We start from the raw sequence: 21,255 nt of genomic DNA on the forward strand, positions 1-21,255 counted from the left end.
CCAAACAAATAAGGTTTACAATAGTGCGATCCAATTAATATCTTCATTTCTTTAACAAAAAAAAAATTAATATCTTCATAATCGAAGTTACCGGTTTGCGGATTGTGATATGTTAAAAAGGTTTTTCGGGAGCTTAATGTTGTCTTAGGATTCACAGTAAATGCTCACATATTTGTACAATCATATTTTACACTAAACTCGAAGGAGAATTTACTTCACACAGGATATTTTTCAATTACAATGTACATCACCAATGAATTAATTTTTTGAACACTTATTTTTTTCATAAGAGAATTTACTTCACATATGATATTTTTCAATTACAATGTACATCACCAATGAATTAATTTTTAAAACACTTATTTTCTCATAAACATAGCATTATGTTTTTAATAAATAGTTTCTCGTCAAATTTAGTTACATTAATTGGAAATGCCAAAACTCGACGTGTAAATTTTTAGTTGTTGGATATATCATGATATTTGTGATATTTTTTTTTATATGAGTTACTTGTAATAGAAATGAATTGAAGTTCAGTCAAAAAAAGAACTTGTAATAGAATTGAGACTGAGTGGTGTTGCTTTGGTTTTTAGGTAGAGGCAGAACCATCCATGTCTAGCGTTATGCCTTTCCCTTCTCTTCATGTGTGGCGACGCGCTCTCTATCTCTCTCTACGTCCTAAAGGCTCTCTTGATCATCCAACTTGTTATATATATAATTACTATATATTATATTCTACAAAAAAATTGTTACCACATTATATATTATAAATACTCAGAAAGGGATCAACATCGAAACCTTTTTGTTTAATTACTGTTAATTGTTTTTATTCTGATGAACGACGCTACGTATACGAAGCATCTTCTACACATCCCTAGAGAGAGAAAAAGCGAGACAAAAGGATCCAACATGCACACAACAAGATACGAGCTTTCGGTTTCTTTCCACTTTCGTGATTCTTCTGTTGGGTAAGCTCTTGTCTTTCTTTCTTTTACTGTCTTTTTGTCCCCTTTCTCTAATCAGCGAGTTCGCTTTACTACGTTCACGAGGCTATTGTCTATGACCTGAGTCTTAATTAGAACGAGCCTGTGGCATAAGGCCATGTCTTTTATCGCCGATAATATATTTAGCAGTAGTCATGTATAACACGTCTCTAGAAACACAACGAAACGAATCAATCATCTTAAAGTGTATCTAACAACGTTTTGGTAATTGCTGTGTTATATTGTTTGAGAATAAATTCCATAAACATTGATCTATATCGGTTATGTTCCATATATGTGGCTGTTACATCATGATGCTACGTTTATCTATATGGAGGGAACTTCTAAATAATATATATGGAGTGAACCTAGAGTATATTCCACGTATATATAGATATATAACAAAATAAAACAATACAAATAGATAAACAAGAATCCAAATCTATCTCTAACGTTTTAGGTATTTTTCATTTATGCCATCTTGTATCCTAAATGTTTGTAGTTCTAGCTTTTAATTGATTTTACGCACAATGTTTAACACACACGTACACCAATATGGTTACAAATACTAGCTAGATCTACTAAAAATACCTCTAAACATATTAATTACGAAACGAAACTAGGTTTGGAAAGTAATCAAAATATCTATACTATTAAAGCAGAATCATTCTTAGGATTATGTCTCTGACTTTTTTTTAAAAATTACAAAACATACCATTACTTTTTTTAATACTTTTAATAATCTACAGAAATTTAAAGCCCATTCGATAGGTCCAAATTGAATTATTGTTAACCCATTAGGCCATTTTGTTTAAAATAAATTTTGTGAAAATTATTAAAAATATTATTTTATTTTTTATACAGTGATTATATATTTAAGAGATAAACAAATATATTAACCCATTATGCCAATTTGTGTAAAATATATATACTTAAAATCATAAAAAGTCTGTTTTATTTTTATTGAGATTATACATTTAAGAAATAAACAAATTAATACATTTGATATATTTAAGAATTAAACAAACAACGGATTTGCAGTCCTATATGTGTAAACACAATTTTACTAATAACAAATAAATTACATTACAATTTATAAAAATAAAAACCATATTAGATAATAAACTATTCAAACACATACTCACACTAATTAGAATTACAATTTATAAAAATAAACCATATATTAGATAATAAAATATTGAAATACATCCTTATCTAATTAAAAATAATATTAAAATTGAAAAATGACATTTTAATAGATAGAATACCCGCCCTTTCAAAGGGCGGGTCAGTATCTAGTCAGCTGTTAATTCTTATGTTAGTAGGTTGTACATTTTCCTAAGTGGTGATCAGACCATGAATGAATGCACACACTAAATCAAATATTAATCATAAGCGATGGCCTTTAAACATTCAAAATTTACCGATGTTCTCATGATAAATTATAAATTGAATATCTTAATTTCCGGTAAATTTGGTTAGTCCGTCCAATTTGTATTTGGTCTTTTAAAAGAAGAAAGGCGATTCCCTTGCTTCCACATGCGATTTTTTGCCCACAATGAGTGTCTCTCGCTATCTTCATTTAACCTAATTTGAAATGTTTGTTCTTTTGGATGTCTTTGCCTTTGTGTTTTCTCTTTTTGGTAATTTTATAAATAGTAATTTGATGGTTTGTTTCCAAAACTACTAATTTAAAAATAATTTCAAAACATTAGAAAACGTTCTAACTGTATAGGAAGGTATACTGAATGATATACTATATTTTTCTTCTTACCCTATATATATATATAAATTATAAAGTGGTACATTTTTTTTATTAGCTTCTCCTTGTGTCAGAAATAATGTTGATTTAGGTTGAAACATATATAAATGTGTTTTTCTCATGATATCAAAACAATATTTAAAATAATGTCATATATCTAAAGTTAAAAAAATATCTAAATAACAATTAGAAATATGGATTGATATACTCAAAATTAAATAATAAATAATTGATTGATCCATATATTTTTCATTTTTCATCTTTAATATTCCACTTAAATCTTTTTTAAGTGCGATATTATTCTGTAATAGGTAATTCACACAAATTAGTGACTGCAAAGTCTTTTTGATTTATTTCAGTTTTGTGTAAGAGTATAGAATGCGGAAGGAAGAGTCTAGGATATGACCAAACATTATCTACAATGAGCAGAAAATATAAAATAAAGTCCAAAGGCAGTTGGTTAAAATATTTGAATAGTTTAAAAGATTAAACGAGAATGTGGGTAATTATTTAACAAATCATTAGTTTGTTAATCGTATATATGATATATGGATTAGACGCTGCGGGCCAATATTCTTGAGATATGATGCGATCACACACCATTAAGAAACTCTTACGATCAATGCAATAGAACAATATACAATGTATGTACGTAGGGGTACGCATTTGATATTATTTTGATACTTATACAAACATTTTATCGTTTTGTGGATAGGACCTAATGATCTCATCATCATCATCATCAAATTTTTGTTTTCGTCAAATTATAGTTAATAACCCACGTATACTGATATAAACCTATATATGCACACGTCTCTATCTCTCGGACCGTATCTTACTCCTACCCACCAACTTGTGTTCACTTGTTTTTTTGCCCCAAATAACATTCAAACGACGTATTTTTCTTTTTGTATCGAACAAAATTGGTAAAAAGTTCGGTTGAGTAGATTTACACCCATATTATTTTAGGGAAGTTTGTACGTATACTAAAAAGAACCAAATGATATTTATTATATTAAACATGCTCGTGTAGTTTAAACATTTTTATAAGAATCTTCAACAAAGTATTCAAACGGCGATATATGTTTAAAATTTTTAAACTTTGATTACCTAGTTTAAAATAAATGAATGAACCTATATATACTAATAAATTATATGAATTATTTGTGTTTGGTTACAGATATTTTGGAGCCACTTTTCAGTCACATATAAATCACTTGCCAATATAAGTACGTTGTGTTGAGACTGTTTTGCAATGTTTTGTATAGGGTTATTAACTATAATTTGACGAAAACAAAAAAAAAATCTCAAAATAATATTGTGTAGTGTTATTTTCAAATCTACCATGTATTTATTTCTTTTATAAAAGTGATCTATATGAAAAACACCGAATAACGAGATAAACAATAGTTAATTAATACTCCGCATGTTTTGTGGTGTTTTAAAACATATGCTAAATTTTCAGTTAATTGGTTTAGAATATCTATGCATCATAATATGGGTTTGGTAGTTAGGAATTTATGTCAAGAAAAATTCTCCAGTTTGAAAACACTACACTGTGGATTCGTTCTAGTTATTAGTTTTGGACTTTTGGTTTATCTAACGGGGGCTTGACTAAATGCATAATAATGCTTAGACTAAACCGCAGACGCCAACGATACAGACTACAACTACCATGTCTTCTGATTGGTATTTGCATATTTGGCAATATTAAAATAAATATTTACATATATCGTACAAAAAATTCTGTACATGGCATGCTTAACTGTAAAGCTTCAAAACGGCGTTGTTTGGTTAGTATAAAAATAAACCCAAGTGGTACGTTGAAAGCTAATAATGGGATCCAGCTTTCGTTGCATATTTTTGGAACATTCTCATCGTTTTAACTCTAAAGAAAGATGAAAACTGTGACTTCCACGATGTGCCACGTTATTGGTTCAACAAGGCATCGATGTCATACGTCAACATTTTTCTTTCTTTTAACATAACTATGTACATTCTTTATGTTTAGTTTCATATACGTTAATTACTTTCTTCTTCACGACACACGCGTTAGTTACAACTTACAACAAACTTGCAACTTACAGAACTAAATATATATCACATTCTTTATTAGTTAGTTATTGTGTGTATGTTTGATCTGGTTGTTCCGACTACGTGTATATTGATGTGTAAGGTTGTGTTAATTGTGGGGGTGGTATGGATAATGTATAGTTGGGAGTAGGCCTGGGTAAAATAACCGGAACCGAAGAACCGAACCGGAACCGAACCGAAATACCCAAAACCGGAACCGGATCAATATCTTCAAATATCCGAACAGTTCCTATATTTTTATATCCGAAATAACCGAACCGAACCTGAACCGAACCGAGAACCGAACGGGTACCCGAATATATAAAAATATTCATTATATATACATATAACATCACTAAATATATATTTTTAATTTAAAATTCTATTAAAGTATCTGAAAATAGTTGATTATAACTAAATTATTATAAAGTATCCAAACTACCCGAAAGTATCTGAAACTATCCAGATAGTTTTATCCGAAATATCCAAAGTAATCCAAGATATCCAAAATTTTTATCTAAATCATCCTAATTATTTGATATTTTACCTTAAATAACCGATATTTTATCCATATTATCCGAACTACCCAAACTATCCAAACCCGAACCGGATCCAAATGAGAACCAAACTTTTTCCGGATATTTTCCGGTTCCTGCATTTACTATCCGAACCGAACCGAATCCAAAACAACCCGAACCGAACCGAATCGAAAATAGGTCAAGTACTAAATGGATCATCTAGCCCCTATCCAAACTATCCGAAACCCGAAATACCCGAACCGAACCAAACTGATACCCGAAATGCCCAGGCCTAGTTGGGAGTTTGAAATCTTGTTAGTGGTATAGCTTTTGCGTTTTGTTCTTTTCTTCTTTTTGTGATTGGAAATGGGCCTTGTGTTATAAAAAATAATTTATTATTGCTGTAATAATATTTGGTTGAAGATATTTTTTTACTATATTCTGTTAGACTCTAGTATAAGTTTCATTATTAGATTTAGTTGTATTTTTAGTCGGCCATGTTGTTTGCCTTTAAAATTTTTATATTGAACGTGTATAAATTCTAAAAAATTTAAAATTAAAGGGGTATTATTGAGAAGTCATCAATATGATTTTAATGTATGTATACGTAAACACAAATCATAAATGCAGAATCATTAGCCAGTATATATGTGTTTACAGACCATTGTAAATTTGAATGATGATACTAAATTTTGTATTTGATTTTTCCATAACTTTTTTGCCAAGTTTTTTAAATTTGCGAAATGATTATGTAGAGTAAGATTGGACCAAGTTTTTTTCTTAAGAATCTAAACCTCTACCGAGAAATGTAACCGGTAAAGATAGTTCCAATAATTTAAAGTAAATGGGAGGAGTCTTAAATGAAACCAATATTGAAAAACGATCCGTATCTATGGGTTTTGTATTGTTGATGAACTCAATTGCAGGAAGGTAAATGTTGTGATCAAAATGAAGAAACTAGGTGAGGGGAGTGTGTGGTGGGGATGGAGTAGCCATTCCTATCTGTTACTTCCTTCTTCATACGCACCTGCAGTGTGTTTTTTTGGTTAATCTATTTGACCTTTTTGGCTGCGAGATTATATAACCCATATATTTCAAGTAAACGTAAGTCAGAACGTCTGCTGTTCTGTTTTGAATAATGTTCAAGCATTTTTTTTTGTTTTCCAGGGCAGTTGCTACACGTTGTTACATTTTAATGTTAAAACGTTGAAGTTTTTATTTGCCTATATTTATTACGAATGGGAACTTTGTTAACGGATGAGTAAATAAACGACGTATAGTGAGTTGTTTCTATGATCGCCGGGTTAGAGGGTTGAGTAATTAACGCACGCGACCTATTACTGGCGTCGTTATGTGAAGCTCATATGTTTGTAAAATAAAATGGTTTCTCCGTTCATTTGATTGACATAGGTGGTTTAAGCTAAGTATTAAAAAGTCTGATTAGGATTATGAAAGTAAATAATCTTTTTTAGAGTTTGGGATTAAAATAAAAGAGGAATTTTGAGTCAAATCACATTTGTTCAGCCTATTAGAAATGAAACATGTTCTTCAATCCACATTACGTGCATGTGGATCGCAAGTATTGAGCATGAAGTTGTGGTCTGTGGACTACCCCACATCACCATTTGCAGATATCATGTGAATGCAGTAAGAAATCAATTATTATATCCGAGTTTGTGACGCGAGATGTGAAAAAATAGTCTGGACCGCAATATGTTATAAGCAGTTAGAGAAAATCTTATTGGATGAGTAATGTCCAGTGTATGTCGATCGAAACAAACATCAAGTCTAAAGTAAAATGAAGCATATAATACTGAGCAACCAAAACACGTGCTGTATACTTAAATTTTAATATGTGAAGAGACTTTTATAATTATTATTCGTTAACCTTAATTTTTCATACTTCCTCAGGGTTTGAGTTTACTTTCTGGCCACATGAGTTTCTGGAAGACCAACCCACAAAATTAATTGGGCTCGGATATATGTTGCAATAGTTTACTTTTGGGTTGGAAAATATGGTGAATGACATGTCATATTGATTGGTCCTTAATATTTTAGGTGAAGTGGACACTCTTAGAAGCCACAAAATTAGTTCTTTTTATATAATAGGATAGGCAAATTTTAGATTGTGAACAAATAATACTTTTTTAATATTAATGACATATAACTAATCTGTTTGATGTAGTTATGGAAACAGTGGAACAAGAAATGATAACTGACACTTATCAAAGAAAAAAAAATGATAACGAACACAATAACCACAAAAAAGTTATACAATACACAACCTCTAAAGTTTAAGGTCAGTACTCTAAATGTAGGCGATACATAACTTTTTTTCCTGCAGCTAATAATTAATTAATTAATTAACAGTATTTCACATTATATACTATTCTTTTTTCAATTAATTAACAAAAACTTGCACATACAAATTAAAAAAATGTTTAATTTTGTATATTTACTAAAAAAAAACATCATCTAACTGCATTTTAACCAATAGAAAAATAGATTGGATTATAAAGTAAAAAAACTGTTTAAAATTATAAAACGATACATATTTTTAAACGGAAATTTTATTTTACAATTAAATTAAAACGAAAAAGAAAGTATAAAATTATCGGTGAATATTAGAGTAAATATTAAAATATTCACTTTATACTATTTTAATATTTTATGGAAATACTATTAAATGAAAATGATCTTACTACAACTTGAAAGGTTTTTTTGTTTATTAAAACATTAATATACCAAAAGAAAACAATAGTGAAGAATCATTTGATGGAGGACCCCACAGTTCATGGTTCCATAATGGAAGAACCTCTATATAAAAGCGCCCCTTCACTCCCTTCTCATCATGTCTCATTCTCATCCATCAAACCACAAAACATCATCATCTTCCTCTCTTAATAACACCACCACCTAACACACACACTTGAATTTTCACACACCGTTTGATCTTTCTCAAATCTACAGGTATCTTAACCGGATGATCATCCGAAAAATAGGAGATAATTACATTTCTTTATTTTTTTAATTGTAATTACTAGTTGTTAACATTCTGATTATTATTTGTTCAGGAAACCGAGGGAATAGTATAAAAAGGTTTTGAATCTTTTAAAGATGATGACTTGTGGGTTAAGCAAGAGCCTTGGCTTCTCTTCCTCGTTGAAGAAGCAGCAAGGCATAGTGACCATCCTTGGTACCGGTGACTCTAACATTCCGTCGAACACTTCATCTGCACCTTCACTCAGGCGGACTTTCTCCGCCGATTTATCCTCCAAGAATTGGGTCTCGCAGAATGGGTTCTCTCCCATGAAGAGGATCTCTTCCTCGGAGAAGCTCCGAACCTTTGCCGCTGACTCTTCAACCTCCGGCGACGAGGAACAAGAGGAAGAGTCAAGATCTGGGTTCGATATTTGGGCTCAGATTCAAGATGACAAGAGTAAGAAGAGCGAGGAGATCGAGCTGGGTCAATCCGATGTATGGAGTTCGATTCTATCGGACAAGAAGAAGGTGTCGGAATCGAGCAACGACACGGTTCCTCCACCGTACATTCATCCACTGATGAAACGCGCCAGCTCCTTGAGCGAGAAAAGCCTCGAGATTTGCACAGAGAGTCTCGGATCCGAGACGGGCTGCGAAGGATTCTCTTGGCATGCGTCGTCGGAGACTGGAGATGCTGAGATCGAAGTTCTCAACGTTACGGTGACCAAAGAGGACGAAGAAACAGAGACTGAGGTTGTTGAGATTGAACAAGAACCAATCACGGTTCCAAATCACACACCATGCATCGAGCTGCCTAGAGGATCGTTCCCTCCTCCGATCCGTTCTCTCTCGAGCCAATCGGGTTCGGCTCTGCACATGAAAACTCGCCGTGACAATGGCCGGTTGGTTCTCGAGGCTGTCTCTATGCCGTCGCACAACAACTTCTCCGCCAAGCGCCAAGACGGACACCTCCTCCTCGCTTTTGCAGAAATCAGCGACGAATTTGACATCGCTAGCGACGAAGAAGACGAAACTGCTGAGCTTCAGTGGTTCGAGGAAGAAGAAGAAGAGGAGGAGGAGGTACAAGACGAGTTTGCCTATAAGCCCAATGGGCTTCAGTATAAGCTACCACAAAATCAAAGTGGGCTTATTACTGTTCATAGGTTGGCCCATAAGCCTATTGGAGTACCAAAGAGAAACTCGAGATGGCCTGCGGCAGATGAGTTCGAGACCAAATCCGACGTAGTCCACTCTCTGCCACCAAGGCCAAGGGTGGCTCAGCTGGCTCGGTCCATGAAACCGCCGTCCACGGTTGACGACACCGTAGGAGCCGCTTGTTTCAACACATGTGATTACTCTTGGAAGCCCACTAACACTGAAAATTTGGGCCGTAACACAAAACCCCAATTTCAAGCACAAAACTATGTTCACAAATCAATCGGCGTTGGACATGACGGTTGGATAAATGGTTGCAAGGAACGAAGGAGATCTCTTTTGTCTGTTGAGCCTTTCTGCATTGCCACTTCATAAGTTTAAGACACTATCTATGTGTATATATATGCGAGTATGCATACTCGAATATATATGCATATTAACCAAATAATTGTTATTGATGCTTTTTCTACTATGTTTTACCACTTACCTTTTTGGTTTGTGGGTGAAAAGAAAAGAAAATAAAGAGTCAAGAGTAGGAGATGGAAGAAAGTGAGGTGTGAAGGTAGAGAGTAATTTTATTGTTTTTAACGAGGTTAGAGACCTTGTTGGAGTAAAAAATATTTATGATAAAAGTATTATGTTTTGTACAAACTTCCGGTTGTTCCATATTGCTGGCAAACAAGCCTAAGAACTCGTTTTATTCATTTACATTGACTTCACCATGTTATGTTAAACAGTTTGAGCACATAAGGTTAAAGATAAGTTACCGTTTTACTGAAGACTACTCAGTGTCGATTCAATACGAGAAAAAAAAAATGTTTTCCTTATTTTTAGTTTGGTTTAAGTTAAAACTCGATTAGAAAGTAAATTAGACCTATATCTCTTGTTTATTTTCCAGACATTATTTAGACTATGCTTACTTTTTCATTGGAGTTTGGAAGTTTTAGAGCTTTGGGGAGACAAATTTGCCTCAACCCTTGGAAAGATATTTGAACCCCTATTTTTGATTTATAATTCCATTATGCATTTTCCATCACCTCTCTGTGTTTTTGCTTCCATATTTGAGTAGTCAATTAGTTATGTTAAGGGAATTCATAGATTGATGATTATGATTTGTTATAATAGGGAATTGTCTATCGATTTCTTCATTTAAGTTGTTCTTAATGCTCAAATTGGACTGATAACCTAGTTTCTTATCTTAGTTTGTTTAGAGCACCAAAAGTGTTTAATTAAATGCATGAATGAACCTAGAGTGAGCGAAATATTATTAACTAATGGAAGCTGATGTTAAGGAATTTTGTGAATCTATCAAACTTATTTTTATTGCACGTTTAGAATCTTAATTTCAACGAAAGTTAGTCTTTAAGATTATAATATGTATGGTTTAGTACTACGGAAGTATGCTAGTCTAGTTAAGAGATTTGAGTTCTATAACTTTTCTTAATACATTTTCTATTGAACAATCATATCATCTAATATGTGTATCCTGAGATTTCTGAAACCTAACGCTTTTTATTCATAATTAACATCATTATTTGATTTTTGTTTCTACATTCTTGCAACTGGAAACTACAAAAAAAAGTTGTCTTAGCTTAACTCTAATCTCGCGTAGCGTACTCTTGGTCTTTGTGAATTCAATTCTTAAGTATTATCGTGCAATGTCGTGCACTTACAATTCACATATAATAGTTAAAACTGATCATATCAAGAACATCTATGTTTGTAGTTTGGAATTTTTGTTTTCTCTGGACTTTCCCACTTCCTGGTTGGAGTAGTGGTTGACCATCTACACAGAGCAATTTGAACTAGATCTTGACCATGATGTGAAAGCTTACTTGAGAGGATTTAGTTTGTGTGGGGACCTCATCATCTTCTATATGCATGAGATGTGTATGACTAGCAACAAAATTTTCGAGACTAAACTTGTGTGCATTGTTTACTACAATTCACATAAACATGTTTGACCAGAAAGTAATAGAGAAAATTAACTTTCGTTCTGAGGTTGGTGGGATAGTTGTAATTTGGGACCACATGGAGAACATCTTGCGGATTTAAGTAGAAAGAGATTGAAAAAGATTTTTGGTCGGTTATAAGATAGGTTATCATTGCGTCGAAAGTATTGTCAAGATATATATTTTAGTTTTCCAAAAAATGTTTTTTTGAGGATAATGTTTATGTTCAATGCAGTTAGAGAAAGTTTGTTAAGATGTTATGGTAACGTGTCTCAAGTATATTGAGCCGACCAACTTTGAATTTTATGTTATCATTCTAAGTGTAAGTCAGTTTTAGAATTTAAACCTAAGAAGATCTTTAGCTTCAATGTGACAATTTTAAATAGAAATTGCAAAATTTTACATATTTTCAAAACCTCTAATTAGAGCATTCTTATCATTTATAATTTATGAATTTTGATCAAAACATAAGAAAAAGTTTAGCAAAAAAAAAAAAGGAATCATTGAACAAAAAAAAATCAATGTTGAAGGCCATTCGAGAAAGCCCAAAACCTTTCCTTTTCTAGAATCCTAAGCTTAACCGTACCTTTAAAGCCCACAACATCATCATCTCTCCCTTACGTAAACCCGAATAAATGACCCGACCCGATTGATCTCAAATTAGACCCACAATTCAAACCACCCGAATACCCGACCTTTATTCCCAGGAGGATTGAAAAAATACAGCCCAGAGAAATCGCCATCTTCTTCCTTGTCTACTTGAAGGGAGAAAGATAGAGAGAAGGGGAAGATAAGATAATCAATCAGTGATGGGAGATCTAAAAGTAGACGACGATGCGATTCTAAAATCCTTCCTCGCGGAGGTCGGTGAGGTTGAGAGGGACAACGAAGTCGTCAGGTTCCTTTCTCCTAAGCCTAATTTAGCTTCTTTTCCTGATCCGAGCCGTGTAGAAGCGTTATCATGCAATTCATAGTGCGTTAGGGTGTTTACGTTCTGAGATATATCTCCTTCATTAGCTTATCAATGTTGTTCCTAAGTCATAACCTAGGGAATTTGTAATTCCAGTGATTTCGATCCGGATCTTGTGAAAATCTGCTCAATTTTATAACAAGGATGTAGCTTCAATGTATAGTAGCGGTTACTTTTAGCTTTGCTGTTAAACTTGTTTACTGGTATGCTCGTAGTGTTGCAGCCATGGTTTTTTATGATCGTGTCTTAAAAAAGTTTGAAACTTTGCAGGATTCTCTCATGCTTCAAGCTGAACCCGTTTGAGCATCTTAACTTATCTTTCGATTCTTCCACGGATGACGTTAAAAGGCAGTACAGAAAGGTGTTCTTCTGTTCTTTCCCTTGCACTTTGGAAGACATTAATTTTTCACCATGGTTTCTTCTTAGTAACACAAGACTAATTTGTACATTTTTACCAGATATCTTTGATGGTTCACCCTGACAAATGCAAGCATCCTCAAGCACAGGAGGCTTTTGGAGGTTAGTAGTCTTTAAAATTTCTTTGCATATTCAGTTGTTTTTTTTGTCTGATTTCACTATTTGAGTCTTGAGTGTTGCGGTAAGGATGGGATGCTTGGGCTCCTCAAAATTGTTGTTTTTTTTTTTGGGATAATGTTTATTTGGGTTTTTATTTACTGAACAGCTTTGGCAAAGGCGCAACAGCTACTGCTAAACGACCAAGAAAGAGATTATATTCTCACTCAAGTCCATGCTGCTAAACGTGAGATTTTATTGCTTATCTTGGATTTTACCAATTTGATGGGTTACTAGAGGTTATCCTTTGTGGAGGCATGTGTATACATATGGTGGTACTTGTTAGATCATTTGAAAGTTTTACCGGAATCTGCAGCTTACCTTTTAGTAACTTCTTTTTTCCTCAACTGTGCAGAAGAGCTTAAGATGAAGAGAAAGAAACAGTTGAAGAAAGATACCGCCTCTAAAATAAAGTCCTTGGTTGATGAGGTAATGGATTTGTTTTTCGCTGAGGTGTTTTAACCTTTTCCATTTTCCAATGTGATTGAATCTACAGTTAAGTTGAACATGGTAGTACACTTCCACAATGTCTTGCATAACTGATATGAACTGGCTCGACATTGGTGTTATGTAAACCTCCTTGCTACTTACACTTCAGCGGAAAACCTTGTGCCTATTATTTGCGCATGAAATGAGAATTCTAAGATACAGAATACGTAGCTCATGTTTCGTCTCATTGCTATGCATCACAACTCGATGTTTCTAGATCCTTAATAGCTTCAGTTTCATATTTGTGCTTTTTTGTCAATCATTTTTTTCTCCAGTTCATATTCCTCTCAACTTGTATTGATACACAATTTTATTTACACAGGGAAAGCATGAGCAACTATATGAGCAATCTGAAGAGTTTCAGAAGGAGCTTAAGTTAAAGGTCCGAGAGATATTAACAGACCAAGAGTGGCGTAGGCGAAAAATGGCTATGAGGGTATGCAGAGAGTTTCTAGTTAGCATTGCCTTATATTTTATCCATGAGAAGTCAAACGATCATTCTTTCATTTTTTTTTGTGTTATTGCTTCTTGACATTTAGATATCAGAAGAAGAGGGGAGACTGAAGAAGGATGAAGAAGAGCAAAAGGAGATACGGAAGAAAAAGCGTGAGCATGAAGAACAGTGGGAAGGAACGAGAGAAAACAGGGTTTGTGCTTTTGTTAATCCATTATTTTGATCCCAAACCTGCCTATGAATTGCATCAGTTTAGAACCAGTTTAGCTCATTTTTGGCACTTGAGTATGGTTAGAAATGGCTTTAGGGAAGATAACTCATCTGAGATAGTTTAAACTTTAAACCATTTACCTTTGTCCTTGATGTCAAAAAGTTTGGGTTTCCATGTGCAGGTATCAAGCTGGAGAGACTTCATGAAAGCAGGAAAGAAGGTAACTTAGCTAAGAAAAACTCCTAGATTCGTGAATTTGTTCTTTGTCCTTTGGTTCCATTCTAAGCTTCTGTTATCTCATCATCCTTCAGGCCAAAAAGGGAGAGACTCGTCCTCCGAAATTGAAGACCGAGGATCCAAACAAATCATACGTCCAAAGGCCGGTCAAGAAAGGCTGATCTCTGTCTTATTTTACTGTTGTTGCCATTGATAGATTGGTCATCTCGAGTATGATCTCAGACTTGTTCTGCTCATGTCTTTTTTCTCTTTGTACATCACCAACTTCTCTGTCTTTCCAAATTCATCAGAAACATGGATGAGATAAATTTAACTCACTTCTCAAACGCTTTTGACCTTTTAACTTATGTATTGTGTTAGACTTTATATAGTACACTTTGATCTTTTTATATTATTAGTGAGTTTGGTGTTGTAACTATCAGGGTGGTCACGACAGAAGACCAAGAAAACTAGAGTGTTGTCTCAATAGATTTCCTTGACACAACCTTAATGGTACACACCCCACGCCTTGTGGGGTGAAAAGATCTCTGCTATGTACATAGGTGTGCTCCAAGTACCACTAAAACTGGTTTACTTGTGTTAAGCCTCCCAAGGATTGTTTCGCCTTGCCTGTTCTTGAAGTGGTTTTGGTTCTTCAACCCACAAAACACGTGCTTAATACTTATCTTACTCCAAGTGTTAAGATTAGCATGAAAATGTCCCTTCATTGGGCCCGGTGAAAAGGAACTTTCCAGAGTTAAAAGCCTTTGTCGAAACTTATGTCATAATTCCACATAATCCATGATGTTCCATTATTTTAGAATTCGTCAATCCAAGAAGAGGCAATATTAAATTTGAGAATACTCCCAGCTATGACTTTTTCCCAGTAACTCGCACGATGTTGCCAGTGACTTACGGAGATATTACAATCAACATCCGACATTTATTGACTTCAAACTAGATGTCATTGTATTTCTTAGCTTTTTCGACAATCATGTTGGAACTATATATTTTATCTTTTAAACCCTTTTTCAGTTCTCGATCTTGTAGCAAAAGTTTTAAAGTTTGCTCAAAGTATGGCTCCTCCAGCTAATTATGTTATTCACGAAAACAAATATAACATGGATTATTATTTAGCTGATGGTATTTATTTTGGAGAAGAACACATTGAAACTTCAAATACAGTAGAACTTTGATAAATTAATAATGTTGAGGCTTTGAAATTTTATTAATTTATAGAGATATTAATTTACAAAAGTTTCCTTACTTAGATTTTTATTTTATGATATATTTATTTTAAGATATGAAAAATATTTGCTTTTAGTGTCTAAACATTAACTGTTATTTTTGAAATTTGACATTTATATTAGTTTTATTATATTATTTTTTGTATATAATATATATTACATAGAACTTAAATGTAGTTTTAGATATAATATTACTAAATCTCATTAAAAAAATATGAAGTGTTTAGAAAATATAAAGATAATTCAATTGTGAATATAAAATAAATAATATAATAATAGTTTCTTACTTATATAAAATATGTATACATATAAGTTATTAATTTATAATTTTAATGGGACCATATATTTGCATAGAATTTTCTAAAAAAAATATTATCTTATTATTTTATTGATTTGTGACAAATTTTGAACCGACCCAAGTTAGGACCGGCGAAATTTATTAATTTATAGAAATTATTAATTTATCGAGTATTAATTTATAAATATTTTACTGTATATCGTTTTGCAAATTTCAAAACAAAAAGTCTTTTTGGAAATGCTCTAATTTAAGCAAAAAAAAAAACGCTATATTTGATCTTCTTAAACAAAAGGGTGTATCTAATTTTTCCATAAATGCCATAAGTAACCAGCAAAGTTGATATGCAAAGTTGATAAATGTCCAACTTGTATTTTAAAATATATAAAACCGGTGTAAATTAATCGAATTTGGATGTATATATTAAATAACATAAAAATCATCTTAATTTTTTTACGCGGGCATAATCTTTTTATACATATTTATTAATTTAAATCAAACCAGTACAATAAGTTATTATTTACGTTTTCAAAAAAATTAAATCAAACATCAAACTATTTGTATTTGACAATTTTTTTTATTAAAAATACTCAGATATTAAAAATACTAGGTGTTTTGCCCGCGATGCGGGCTTAAACATTTTCATAAATTTTTGAAAAATTCTTTGTATACTTTACTAGTTATATTGTGTTTTCCAAAAAGAATTCTTGCGATCAATTTAGCATCATCTATGCATTGTCTACTCTCGAATATATAAATATATATATTTCTGAACAATTAAATATTAAAATATTTTAGTGGTATAAATTAAACTTGGGTCTCTAGTCAAAAAACAAAACTTGTTTTCAATTTATGTAAAAAATATTTTTTTTTTGAATGAGCAAATATTTAAGGATGGTTATTGTTTTAAGAACATTAACTTGTTATTTCTGAACAATTAAATATTAAAATATTTTAGTGGTATAATTTAAACTTGGGTCTCTAGTCAAAAAACAAAACTTGATTCCAATTTATGTAAAGAATATTTTTTTTTGAATGAGCAAAGATTTAAGGATGGTTATTGGCAAATAAATGTTTGAGAACTTTAATTTTTTAATGTTCTTAAAACAAAGTATGTATTTTTTTATTAAGTTTTTTGTGACAATAAGTTGAATATATCTTAGACCACAAATCATTAGTATTCTCAGTCTTATACATTTTGTTCTTCAAGTTATTGTTACTTTTATTTTCTTTTATACATTTCTCTTAATATTTATGTATGCATCCATAATATTTTTTAAAAAAGATTTTTCATTAACTAATGTATTTATTGTTTTAAATATATTATAGTTTTCGTGCACTTGATTAAATTTTTTTGGCGTTGGTGGTATTTGAAGTGGTTGAGAACGTGAATGGATATTTACTTTCATAAAGTTTTTGGTGTATGTTTAAAAATAAAAATTTCTAAAGGCTTTTAAATCATATGAATATAATATTCCACACACTTATATACTTAAAATTCTAAAGTACGTAATTGCAAATTTGCTGAACTCATAGATTCATTGCTACTTTATAAATTTTCACACGATGAGGTACATATGGTAAAAATTGTTTTGATGATAATATAATGTCTATATCGTAATGTGTGTTTTTTTTGTTTTATCTACTATGTATTAAAAAATAATTAACACATTTAATAATATTAAAGAGTAAAAAGCCTGTCAATTGTTCATAGTATAATCCTAAAGTTAAACTCAAGTCCAGCCAAATAAATAAAACCCAGAGACACGTGTCGGCCTGTCAGATAGTGACTTTCCACGTGGATAGCTTAGGAGAGAGGCAAACATATTTATATATATATATATATATAGATTCATTACTAAAATAAATCTTAAAATAACTCAATATTATATTTTTAATTATATAATTAAAAAAATATTTGATTAATATTTAATTATATAATTTATGTTTTTAATGTTTTACTAAAATACTTTTTCAGATAACAATACAATATATATATAAATTATATTTTTTAATTATAATTTTTAGATTTTGGATAATTCAATATTCTATTTTTAATTATATAATTAATAAGTTTATTTAATTAATATTTAGTCCTAGAATTTATGTTTTTAACTTTTTACAGTCACTGGAGATATAGTGTTCGTCATTCAACAGAAAGAGCACCCAAAGTTCAAGAGAAAGGGAGATGATCTCTTTGTCGAGCACACCCTCTCTCTTACAGAAGCTCTCTGTGGGTTCCAGTTTGTCTTGACCCATTTGGACAAAAGACAGCTTCTCATCAAATCCAGTCCGGGAGAGGTTGTGAAGCCAGGTACATACTTCAATTTGTCGAGCACACCCTCTCTCATTGTTACTATATCCACGAGCTTCTCTCTTTCTTACAGTGGTATGTGTTTGGTTGATGATAGATTCATACAGGGCGATAACCGATGAGGGAATGCCTATGCACCAAAGGCCGTTCATGAAGGGCAAGCTTTACATCCACTTCACGGTCGACTTCCCTGACTCGTTGAGCCCTGACCAGACAAAGGCCATTGAAGCGGTTTTGCCGAAGCCAAAGGCGGATCTGAGCGACATGGAAATAGACGAATGCGAGGAGACGACGCTGCACGAAGTGAACATTGAGGATGAGATGAGAAGGAAGGCTCAAGCTCAAAGAGAGGCTTATGATGATGACGATGATGATGAAGAAGGCCCAGGTGGTGCTCAGCGTGTGCAATGTGCCCAGCAGTGATATCAAACATGCGCACTTGTAGTGATATTCAGCACTTGCGTTTTCTTAAACTTATATGTATTATTTTTGGGTCTTTGCTATAAGACTTTTGCCCGATTCTGTTGGAAGAAACTTGTCCTAATTCAATTTCTTGTCACAATGTTGGTAACCCATTCAGCAAACGCAAACGTAAAACTTGCAAACGGCACACGCTAGCACGAAGAACACAATCAAGATTTTGAGAAAACAATGGTCTGGTAGAATAAAGAATGAGCAATCAAAATCGAATAGTGTTGCTGAGTTTGTCGTGGTAAACCATTGGCGCCACTGTTGCAATATATATACATTTCACAAAAGTTAATTGAATTATGTTCTAAATTTCTATATATACTAGATGACTAGGTGTTTTGCCCGCACATGTGGATCTAATTTTTTTGTGAACATTTATTAGTTTATGTTTTATTAATTCAAAACCCAAAGTGATAATTTTTTATTTATATTTTTTAAAAAATTAAATAAAACATCAAATTATTTATATATAACAAATATTTTTATTTATACAAATGCTATTTTATTAATATTTAATTATAAATAATTTCATATCTTAATTTTCAATTTTTATAATAGAAAAATATTATTTTAAAATAACAATATAATATATAAGATAACAACACAATATAATAAAAATTATCTTATTATAATATATACAGAAATTATCTTTTTATATGATAATTTTTTATTTATATTTTTAAAAAAATTAAATAAAACATCAAATCTATACTATTATTTGCGGAGTAAATTTTTGAAATCGAGCTCTCATGTTAAAAGTTAGAGTGATTAATATCGTTTATACCCTTAATGAATAAAATGTATAAATAAATTAAAAATAAACACAAAATTTTAATTGATTTGATTAGATAATTGATTAATATTACTAATAGTAAGAATTATCCAAAATCTAAAAATATAACTTAAAAAAGAGATAATTTTTGTATATATTGTATTGTTATCTGAAAAAGTTTTTTAGCAAAAAGCTAAAAACATAAATTAAATAACTAAATATTAATTAAATAAAATTCTTAATTATAGAATTAAAAATAGAATATTTAAATCCAAAATCTAAAAAAATAATTAAAAAATAATTTATATATATATATATATTGTATTTTTATCTAAAAAAATATTTTAGTAAAACGTTAAAAACATAAATTATATAGTTAAATATTAATCAAATAATTTTTTTAATTATATAATTAAAAATATAATATTGAGTTATTTTAAGATTTATTTTAGTAATGAATATAGTGTACAAAGAACTTTTCAAAAATTTATGAAAATGTTTAAGTCCGCGTCGCGGGCAAAACACTTAGTTATTTATATATGACAAATATTTTTATTTATATAAATGCTTTTTTATTAATATTTAATTATAAATAATTTCATATCTAAATTTTCAATTTTTATAATAGAAAAATATTATTTCAAGATAAGATAACAACACAATATAAGAATTATCTTATTATAATATATACAGAAATTATCTTTTTATATGATAATTTCTTATTTATATTTTTCAAAAATTAAATAAAACATCAAATTATTTATATATGACAAATTTTTTATTTATACAAATGCTTTTTTATTAATATTTAATTATAAATAATTTTATATCTTAATTGTCAATTTTTATAATAGAAAAATATTATTTCAATATAACAATACAATATATAAGATAACAACACAATATAATAAGAATTATCTTATTATAATATATACAGAAATTATCGTTTTATTTTTAAATATATTTTTAGATTTTGGATAATTCTTAGTTTTAATCACTTATATTATTAAAAAATCAAATTTGTTTTTATTTTTTATTAATTTATATATTTAATTTATTAAGGGTATAATTGATATTAACCACTCTAACTTTTAACGTGAGAGCTCCGTTGCAAAAATTTACTTCGTAAATAATAGTATAGATAACTGGGCACTTGTTTAGAGTGAGACTTTATACCAATATTTGTTCATTAAATGGTTTTAACATTTTGCAACACTGCAATTTTTATTGACTATAAAATGACTAATACAAATGTTAGTTTCTTAAATGTATTATTGTTGTTAAAGAGCATATTTTAATTATTTTTAAAATTTATTATATGCACAAAAAAAATTAAGTTTTGCGGTTAACACATATCACCAAACCCAATCGATTGTAAAATCATGAAAGAGGATTAGGTTTGCCGCTCTTGATTTGCTTAAAGATTAAAACGACGAATGATTAAATACTTCAGAATCATAAATGTGATGTATAATTAATTATGAGAACCAAGATGCAAATAAAAAATGAAACTTTAAATTTAGAGTTTTGAGTAGATTTGAAGTTTTATTTCTTAGAACTTTGAATTTGAAGTTTTGAAGTTTATTTTAGAATAGCAAAAAATTCTATATTTGAAGTTATAGAGTTTTTTTTTTGAGATGCTCTAAGCAAAAAAAAAAACTATATATTTTTTCTTCTTAAACAAAAGGGTGTTTCTAATTTTCCATAAATGCCCATAAGTAAGTAAGTAACCATGCAAAGTTGATAAATGTCTAACTTATATTTTAAAAATATATAACATTAGTGTAAATTAATCATAGTTGGATCTATATATCTAAT

General features: G+C 30.8%; 3 protein-coding genes across 3 annotated transcripts; all 3 read left to right on the forward strand.

The window, feature by feature from the left end:
• Positions 1–8,155: 8,155 nt before the first annotated feature.
• LOC106371665 (protein FAF-like, chloroplastic) lies at positions 8,156–10,218 on the forward strand. Its single transcript, XM_013811753.3, has 2 exons — positions 8,156–8,306; positions 8,411–10,218. The coding sequence occupies exon 2, from the start codon at positions 8,454–8,456 to the stop codon at positions 9,846–9,848; it is 1,395 nt and encodes a 464-aa protein (XP_013667207.2). The 5' UTR covers positions 8,156–8,306; positions 8,411–8,453; the 3' UTR covers positions 9,849–10,218.
• Positions 10,219–12,098: 1,880 nt separating this feature from the next.
• LOC106371666 (J domain-containing protein spf31) lies at positions 12,099–14,753 on the forward strand. Its single transcript, XM_013811754.3, has 9 exons — positions 12,099–12,323; positions 12,666–12,756; positions 12,854–12,914; positions 13,078–13,155; positions 13,324–13,397; positions 13,780–13,893; positions 13,997–14,104; positions 14,304–14,342; positions 14,434–14,753. Exons 1-9 carry the CDS (start codon positions 12,235–12,237, stop codon positions 14,518–14,520), a joined length of 741 nt encoding a protein of 246 aa, XP_013667208.1. The 5' UTR covers positions 12,099–12,234; the 3' UTR covers positions 14,521–14,753.
• Positions 14,754–17,998: 3,245 nt separating this feature from the next.
• Positions 17,999–18,756, forward strand: LOC125579002 (chaperone protein dnaJ 3-like; the record flags this gene model as incomplete). Its single annotated transcript, XM_048742181.1, has 2 exons — positions 17,999–18,194; positions 18,292–18,756. Coding segments are annotated over 2 exons (522 nt in total), but the record flags the coding sequence as incomplete, so codon positions are not given.
• Positions 18,757–21,255: the final 2,499 nt, after the last annotated feature.

The sequence above is a fragment of the Brassica napus genome, chromosome A10 (genome assembly GCF_020379485.1).
Source record: "Brassica napus cultivar Da-Ae chromosome A10, Da-Ae, whole genome shotgun sequence".
NCBI lineage: Eukaryota > Viridiplantae > Streptophyta > Magnoliopsida > Brassicales > Brassicaceae > Brassica > Brassica napus.